Here is a 9436-nt window from a genome sequence, read left to right as displayed (position 1 = left end):
TTGTGTGTGTGGCCAGCTCAGCCCACCAGGGGGCGGGGCTGGCTGGCATGTGGTGCTGGGGGATTGAACCGCGGTCCCTGTGCTTTGCTTAGCTTGTTCTAAGTAGGTGCTTTAGACCACTGAGCCATCTCACCAGCGCCCTGTACTTATGGTATTTAGACAGGATATCCTGTCTACATCTTATACTATGAACAACCACTATGAAGACAGTAATATGCAATGTATTAATTATTGAAACTGTCCTATTAATTGGTTTTGAAACTATCTCATTGCTATTTGTTTCTCAATAAAATTAATTTTAAAAAATGAAAACAAAAATCATTATTGTTCTCTCTCTCATGAAAGTTGAGGGACTTCCTGTTAGAAAGGCTTAAGTTTTCTTCCTGATACACAAAGTGGATGCTATTTGCTAATTAACCTGTCTCTACTCTCCTTCTTGGACCGAGCTTCTTGACAGCAAGACCCATCCATCTCCATCTTTAGGTCACCACCGTGAAGCTCCTAGCACACAGAATGTAGTAGATAGTAGTGGAATCAAATAAGACTTGGGTTTGACTCTTGAATCCATTACTTAAGCCTGAGATTGAGCAAATTTGTTAATCTTACTGCTTCAGTTACTTATCAATAAAGTAGAAATAGGGCCCAGGAGATAGCTCAGTAGAATAAGTGCTTGCCTAGCAAGCGCAGGGTCCTGAGTTCAATCCCTGGTACTGTAAAAAGAAAGAGAGAGGAAGTGGGGGGGGGGGAAGAGAGGAGAGGGAAAGGAAAGGAAAGGAAAGGAAGAAATAATATCTGGGTTTTAGGAAGCGGTGAAGATAAAGACTGCCCACTACGCTAAGTATTTCCAAGTCAGTTTGTTCTCTAGACTTTGGTTCCTTTTTTTTTTTTTTTTTTTTTTTTTTTTGTGGAACCGGTTATTGAACTCAGGCCCTTGCACTTGCCAGGGAAGTGTTTATTCCACTGAGCCATCTCCCCGGTCCTCATTCATTTTATAACTTTATGGATGTCCACCTTCTTGGTTGTCTTCTGAATATTATCACTACTGCTCAGATTTTTTCTCTTTCTTTCTTTCTTTCTTTTTTTCTTTTTGTGGTACCAGGGATTGAACTCAGGACCCTGAGCTTGCCAGGCAAGCACTTATTTTACTGAGCTATCTCACCGGCCCTGCTCAGGTTTTCATGGATATCTGAACAGATTAAATTTCAGTACGGGAACATTCGGTATTTCACGTAGAGTAACACCTCCTAAGCTGCATACTCTATAGAGTACTGTGATTCTTGGTTGTCTGTATGATTCTTTTTGGTTTTTTTGGCAGATAAGGTATTGAACTCAGATCCTTGTGTTTGCCAGTCAAGCACTTATCCTATATGATTCTTGAAGTATATGACATTTACCCTTGATATCATAACCAGATATTTTCACTATTTACTTTCACATCTATCTCAAATGATACTATTTTTTCTTTTTACCTACATGATAGAAACTAAATCACACATGCCCATCAATGTGCCTGCATTATTACAGTTACCATAGGTCAGGGATGGGGAACCTTTTGAGCTTTCAGTGATAACAAACATCCAACTGCAGCTTGCATGCTATAGGTGGACTACCACTGCCTTAGATTTTATTTTATTTTTATTTATTTATTTTTTGCTACCTTTCCTGATGCATGTAATAGAGCTATACATAGTATTTAAGAATGACTTTAGGGGGGCCGGGGAGATGGCTCAGTGGAACAAGTGCTTCCCTGGCAAGCGCAAGGGTCTGAGTTCAATCCCCGGTTTTGCCAAAAAAAAAAAAAAAAAGAATGACTTTAGGGCTGGGCATATAGCCGAGTGGTTGAATGCTTACCTAGCATGCACAAGGCCCTGGCTGGGTTTCATTTCTGGTGCTGTGCACACACACGCGCGCGCGCACACACACTATACCTTATCCCAAAGGTTCTTATATATAGCAATTTAATGTTTATTCTCCTTAAATATTTTGTTTCCATTGTGACTAAAGTTTACTTTTGAACTGTGTGAAGTTCATTATACTACTTCTCAATACTTGATAATTTGCTAGTCATCTTTTTTTGTTATTTATTTTTACCTTATTTACATTATGATTGTTGAGTATGCTGTGATTTTGGTTTGAAATGTGTTGGTTCTGCCTTGATTACCAATTCTTACAAATTTTTTATATATTCTAGAAGAATATATACTGTATAGCTTGGGACTATAGTGTTCTGTATATACATTTTGGTCAAGTTTACAAATTATGTTTACATCTTCAGAACTTTTTTAGGGGCTGGGGAAACAGCTCAGAGGCATAAGTGCCTGCCTAGCATGCGCAAGGTCCCAAGTTTGACCACCAAAAAAAAACTTGGCTTGTTTTGCTTGTCATGGGGAGATGAGTATTACCAATTCACAGCCCACACATGGATTCCTCTTGTTCCCCTTTCACTGTTGTCGTTATTTACCTTTTTAAAAGCTTTATTTTTAATTAGCAAATAATTGTATATACGGTGTTTTGACACATGTATACCTGTGGAATGATCGAATCAGACTAATTAGCATATCCATCACCTCAACCACTTATTTCTTTGTGATGAGAACATTTTAAATCTAGTCTCGTAGCTATTTTGAAATATGCAATGTATTTTTTTCTCTTTGAATTTATTATTTTTTTTAAATTTTTTCCATAATTTTATTGAGAAACAAATAGCAATGAGACAGTTTCAAACCAAATTGGTAGGACAGTTTCAGTAATTAACACATTGCATACATTCTTCCTAGTGGTTAATTGCTGTACAAGATGCGGACTTGATATCCTATTTACAAACACTATTAGAACAAATCCCTCTATTCATTAAGAGAATGTAGCTATATATCCTAACCATTTTGAATACACAGATACAAAATGGACATTCATCTGTATCCCCTTTTCTTGTTTAGTTCCGTTATTTGACTATTATAGGTGTGTTAACTCAGCAAAATATTCTAAAAGAGTCCAGTAGTCCATAATGGTATTGGGTCTTCGCTTGACTGGCAATGTCAGAAATTGTTGACCTCAGTCCCCCACAGCTCAACATAACACCATGGCTTTACTTCTTATACTTCGTTTTTATACTTTTCTGTTGGATGGTTAAGACCAAGGTAAAGCAGGACCTGTGCAACAAGAGTTGTAGCTTTTGGGTCTGATAAGGTCAGTGAAATGCCCTCAGGATTTATCCTTAGATCCTGTACCTCAGATTGTAGAACTTTGTCAGTGTCAGCCATGTGGATGAGTCACGGCCATTGCTTGGCCAGTGTGCTCTCTGTGAAAGCCTGAGAGAATGTTTTCTCTCCATGTGACTCTCCTTAGGCACACTCTACATCATCGATCACTTTCCTCTTTGGCCCCATAATCAGAAAATTTGGGACACTACCGAGTTACATGACGTTACAGTACAAGTTCTAATATGTCCTGAGTCTTTTTTTTTTTTTTTTGCGGAACCAGGGATTGAACTCAGATCCTTGCACTCGCCAGGCGAGTGCTTATTCTACTGAGCCATCTCCCTGGTCCCTCCTGAGTCTTAATTGACCTTGGAAGACTAGGGCCAAAATGTTGGCTTTCCCTGCGGCCCTCCTTTTTCTCTAATTTTGGTCTGCAAACTTAGGTTGCTAACCCTCCAGAAGAGAAGCTTATTGTTATTACCATACAACTTAGACTCTTAAGCTTAACCTCACTATCTGAGTATCAAACATCTCAGTTTTGAGATGGAACAGATATTTTTTCATCAAGTATTGATGCGTTGAACTTTAAGTCCCAGCAGAATATGGAACAGATATTTTTTCATCAAGTATTGATGCGTTGAACTTTAAGTCCCAGCAGAATATGATGAAAAAAACATTTACAAATTAGAATATATTTTAAAAATAGGCATAAAGAATTACATACAGGGGGCCGGGGAGATGGCTCAGTGGAATAAGCACTTGCCTGGCAAACTCAAGGGCCTGAGTTCAATCCCTGGTTCTACCAAAAAAAAAAAAAAAGAATTACATACTTCTTATGTTTACACATAAGTCCAAAAATCTAACTATATACAGCCTTGAAGGAGGACAGTCCCACAACATTCCTTTTCCTGTCTCTTGCCTTTATTCACCACCCCTTTCTTTTTGAACAATCATCCAACCTAGAGACAAAACAGCAGCAACTGGCATGTCATGAGAAGCAGCCCGTATTCAGAAGACCAGAATGACAGGCACTCCAAGCATGAACCTACTATTACAATTACCATCTTTAGTGCAGTTGCTTAGTTTACAGCTATTAATATATATAGTTAGTCAGGGTGAGAATCTTTCCAATTAACTGCTAGATTCAAAAATCTTCTGGAGATTCTCAGTATCGTTGCCTTGCCCTGCAATTATTATTTTTAATTTAATGTGTAATCACCAAAATGAAGCCTAATATCTTGTGATTGTCTTCACATTCCCTAGTATTTGTTAGAAACCATACTACTAATCTTTAAAAAAAAAAAAAAAGTAATCTCATCTACAAGTTACAGAATTTGTGTCATTTTGTTACAACAGAAAATGCTACAAAATATTTCTATTTCAAAAAAAAAAAAAGAAACCATACTACTGTCTGCTTCTGCTTCTATGAGTTTAACTTTGCTTCCACTTATAAATGAGGTAATACACTATTTGTTGCTGTGTGCATCCTTTGTCTACCTTATAAACTTTGAGCTAATGTTTCTAGATGTATATTTATTTGGTGTTGTACATTTTAGCACTATGAAGTGGCCCCTTTTATCTCCACTAATATTTTTGCTCCAAAGTCTGGTTTATCTGGTATTAACATAGCTATATCAAGTGTGGGTTTGTGTTTTTTTGTTTTGTTTTGTTTTTTGGTTTGTATATGCAGAGTATATATTTTTCCCAACTTTTTATTATTTAATATTCTCTCCTGTGTTGGGGAGATAGCTCACTGATCTAAGTGCCTGCCTAGCAAGCTAAAGGACCCAAGTTGGATCCCTGGTACCACATGCTGTGCTGGCACCAGAACCCTAGCATCCCTACACTGGAGGATCCCTAAGTCTGAACTGCATCGTGAGACCCTGTATGCAATAAATAAATTTTTTAAAAAATTCTCTCCTATATTGGCTTATTGGCTATATATTCTCTACTATTTTTTTTTAAATCCAATTTTAATGTGCACCCTTCCTCTGCAGTCTGCTGCCGCAGCTTCATGAGCAATGCAAGGAACGTGGAGTACTTCAACAGCTTCATTTTATTTTCTCTAGACTTATATTCTAGTGTCATGCATTTTAATTCTTCGTATATTTTGAACTTCAGTGGATATTAATATTACTACTTCAACAGCCATTCCCCATGCAGATTGACCCACACATTTCCTGTTCCCATTGGGCCCCTTCCTTCCTGCTTCAGGACTTGAGTCTAAAGTCATTTTTCTGTTTTTTCTTCTCTCACCTGACCTTACATATTAAGTCTGTCAGGGAATAATTTTCTTTAGTTTCTCTGAAAATAATTTTCTTTTGCCTTTTGTTTTTTCCTCCTTGCAGTACTGGGGACTGGGGTCAGGACCTTTACAGAGCTCTGAGGCTAAGTTGTCCAGGCTATGACTGAACTTGGAGTCTTCCTTCCTCTGCTTTCTAAACCACTGTGATTACTAGTATGTGCCATCATGACCAGCTGTTGCTCCTCTTCTCCCTTTTTAGAGGCTATTTGGCTGAGTATAGCATTCTAAATTTTGAAGGTAATCATTCCTGTCTTCTAGCTTCCAAATTTTCTGTTGAGATGTCAGTCATCAGTTTAATTTTATTTATCTTAGATAATTTCTCCATTTTTTCCACCTGACTTTAGGATTATTACATTGTCCTTTTTTTCCTGTTTTACAATTTTTGAATTTAATTTTATCACTTCTGAGCAGTGGGTGAACTCCATGTTTATTACAGAATTTACTGATTTGACAAAATTTTTAGTTTGCAAAGTATATTCTTTTTCTTTTTCCAGAAGTTTTACCCTGATGTAACTAGGTATAATTCTGTTTATATTGATCTTTCTGTGCGTTTTTGAAGCTCCTTGCCTGCTGGGCATGGTGGTGGATGCCTGTAATTCAGCACTTAGGAGACTGAGGTGGGAGGATTGTGATGAGCCCAGCCTGGACGTGTAGGTCAAGGGCAACCTAAACTACATAGCGAGACCCTGTCTCACAAAAACAAAACGAAACTTTGATAAGGGACTTCATGTCTTTTGTCAGTTTTTAAAAATGTGCAGACATCATTTTGCTTCTGTGCTATAATTCTTTCTCTTTCTGTGACTGGTTATTTGGATGTCATGTTCTCACCCTGTTTTAACCCTTTTCCTCTAGCTTTACTCTTTTTAATTCTCCACTCTTCATTCCAGATGGTTTTTTTTTTTTTTTAACAACAGTCTTCACTTTTAAATTTTCTTAACCCTGTCACATCTGCTAATTGAGCCCATTTATTTGCTTTATAATTTCTATAATTGTATTTTTCGGTTCTAAAATTTTCAATTTTTGTTAGCGTTTTCTTTTCTGAAATTGTTAGTATGTTTATTGTTCGTTAGGTATAATAGACCGCTAAAGTAAACAAGATGTGGCCATGAACCTATATGACCTGTGATCTAAGAATGATTTTTACATTTTTAAATGGTTTTTTGAAAATGAAAGTATACAAAAAAAAAAAAAAAAAGATCTGTGCTTGCTTCTAACAGTGGTATTTAAGCACTAGCAATCCAGTATAGCCTTAACCCCCAGCATCAAGCATTGAGATGATTCTAAAATACACTTACTTCTGTGTCACACCTAACTCCTAGAGTGTCCTTCACTCTTCAGGGTTCCAACACAAAATCATTCTATGCTGAGCATTGGAGGTCAGTGTTAGCCTTTAGTCTGTTGCTAAGGTGTTTCCAACCCTGTTAGCCTTTTTAGGAATCAGAAAATAGTCAGGGGAAAAGTAGCTCCAAAGGCCAGATAGTGCATGTGTGCACATGTGTATAGTGTGGATTTTAGGCTTTTCCATTTGTCTTAATACAGGATTCACCAGAGTTATCCTGTTATAACCCATATAATTTATTATAGAATTTACTGATTCGACAAAATTTCTAGTTTGCAAAGTATATTCTTTATCTTTTTCCAGAGGTTTTACCCTGATGTAAATAGGTATAATTCTGTTTATATTGATCTTTCTGTGCATTTTTGAAGCTCCGGAATAAATTTATAACCCGGAGTTATTCTGTTATAGCCCATCGTTATCCTCAGGGCAAGTTCATGACTTAATTCTTTTGCATATAGTTTCTATAACTAGAGTAATTTCCTTTTGATACAGAATGTACAGAATTGACATATGAACATTTTCTCATTTAGAATATATTTAATTTACACTAGTTGTATATTTCTTGTTTTTCTATATGAAAGCAGTTTTTTCCATATGGTCCTGGATATCAAGTTGCAAAGAAATTATTCAGACAAAAAGCAATATCTTCTTATTTTCACTATGCTTCAGAGAGTCTCTAGAGCACAGTGCTTGTTGCTTAACTCATTACTCTATGAGATCTGTTTTTTATGGTGTGAGATGTATTATGCAATCTGTATCCCTGATGAAGATGTGACCATATTAAAAATGGGGTGACGGATTTATTTCTTCCCTGTTTCTTGTATACCTGCACTTAGCAGAGATACTCATTAAATCATTTTGATCATAATAAATTTCTCAGGCACCAACTATGAAACAATATTAAGTGTAAAGATAGTAATGAAGTTTTGGGGATATTGAATATAGTCAAGTTTTTTACTTAAGTATTACTTTGTGGTGTACTTTAATCTGGGGCAGTTTGTTTTATTTATCCACCATCATACATAAAGGATGGGGGAGTTATGTGTGTGCGTGCCTGCGCTTATAGCATTCCTACCCTTTATAAGCATTGATATTTTCAGTTGGAGGAAAAGGCTGAATTTTTCCTCAGAAGTACCATTAATAATGGCAGTCTTTTTGGAAAAAAAATTTTTTTCATTCGTGCATTTGATACAGGGTCTCACTGCACAGATCGGATTTGTAGTGATGCTTCTGTTTTCAGCCTCCCCCGTGCTGGGATTACAGGTGTGCACCACCACACCGGGAATGTGTTACTGGCTCAGTGTGCCCCAGGGGGGGGGGGCCGGCACAGCATGCAGGACCAGGGATTGAACCCTGGTCACTGCATTTGCCAAAGCAGGTGCTTTCTCCACTAAGCTATCTCACCATTTTTTGAAAACTTTCAGTGGGCTTGTTACTGTTGGTATTAACTTTTTTTTTTTTTTTTTTTTTTTGCGTACCTTGGGTTGAACTCGGAACCTTGCCCTTGACAGGCAGGTGCTTATGCCGCTGAGCTGTATCCCTGACCCACCTGATACTTTCAGAGAATGCTTCTAATACTTTTAGAGAATGATTTTTGGATTTTATTATTTCAGAAGCCTTCTACTAATAATTAAAATTTTAGGATAGAAAATTTTGCGCTGGCCATGGTGATCCACACCTATAATAACCCAGCACTCAGAATGCTAAGGCAGGAGGATTGCCATGAGTTCAAGCCCAGCCTGAACTACATAACGAGACCCTGTCTCAAAAAGAAAAAAAATAAAGGAAAATGAAGTTCCATATTAATATACCTAAAAATGTGCTAGAAAAGTTATGTCTGGGTGTGGTGGCACACACCTCTAATCCTAGCACTCTGGAGGCTGAGGCAGGAAGATCGCCAGGAGTTTGAGGTCAACTGGGCTCTGTAATTGAGTTAAGACCAGCCTGAACTGCATAGCAAGACCCTATCATAAAAACACAAAAAGTTAAACTATGTCAAAATTCTTTAAAAAGGTAAAGACTGACATTTAGAGTAATTCACAGTATTTTTCTTTTTCAGCTTCCAGCTGATCTTACCAAGATGCATCTCACAGACAGCCCTCATCCACAGGTGACTCACGTGTCTTCTAGTCAGTCTGGTTGTAGCATTGCCAGTGACTCTGGAAGCAGCAGTTTATCCGATATTTATCAGGTAATAACCTCAGGAGTCTGTATGATTTACATATAGTTTTGTTTTTTTTTTGGGGGGGGTGTTTTGCGGAACTGGGGATTGAACTCAGGCCCTTGCGCTTGCCAGGGAAGTGCTTATTTTACTAAGCTATCTCCCCAGCCCTGCATATAGCTTTTTTACTAGACAAAATCTCATGTGCCTATGCCTTACATGGGCATGTATCTTTAAATTAGGGTGTGAGGGCTGGGAGATATAGCTTAGTGGTCTATAAGTGCCTGCCTGGCAAGTGCAAGGACCCAGATTCGATCGCTAGTACCACATGGCATGCCAGCCTCTGCACCATGGCACGCTTGTAATCCCAGCTCTGGGGAGGCTGAGACAGGAGGGTTACTATTCCAAGCTGCATAAAGACCCTGTGTCAATGA

General features: G+C 37.8%; 1 protein-coding gene across 9 annotated transcripts in view; it reads left to right on the top strand.

The window, feature by feature from the left end:
• Positions 1 to 9436, top strand: part of Rapgef6 (Rap guanine nucleotide exchange factor 6) — a 223318-nt gene that overhangs the window by 114677 nt on the left and 99205 nt on the right. For all 9 annotated transcript variants that reach the window (XM_004629326.2, XM_023713121.1, XM_004629328.2 and 6 more), the window contains one exon: positions 8901 to 9032. In XM_004629326.2, the coding sequence (XP_004629383.1) occupies positions 8901 to 9032 (132 nt within the window). The remainder of the gene's footprint in view (positions 1 to 8900; positions 9033 to 9436) is intronic.

Source organism: Octodon degus, unplaced genomic scaffold (assembly GCF_000260255.1).
Source record: "Octodon degus isolate 3935 unplaced genomic scaffold, OctDeg1.0 scaffold00029, whole genome shotgun sequence".
Taxonomy (NCBI): Eukaryota; Metazoa; Chordata; class Mammalia; order Rodentia; family Octodontidae; genus Octodon; species Octodon degus.
Note: the sequence above shows the minus strand (reverse complement) of the source record. Positions and strands in the feature narration are given on the sequence as shown.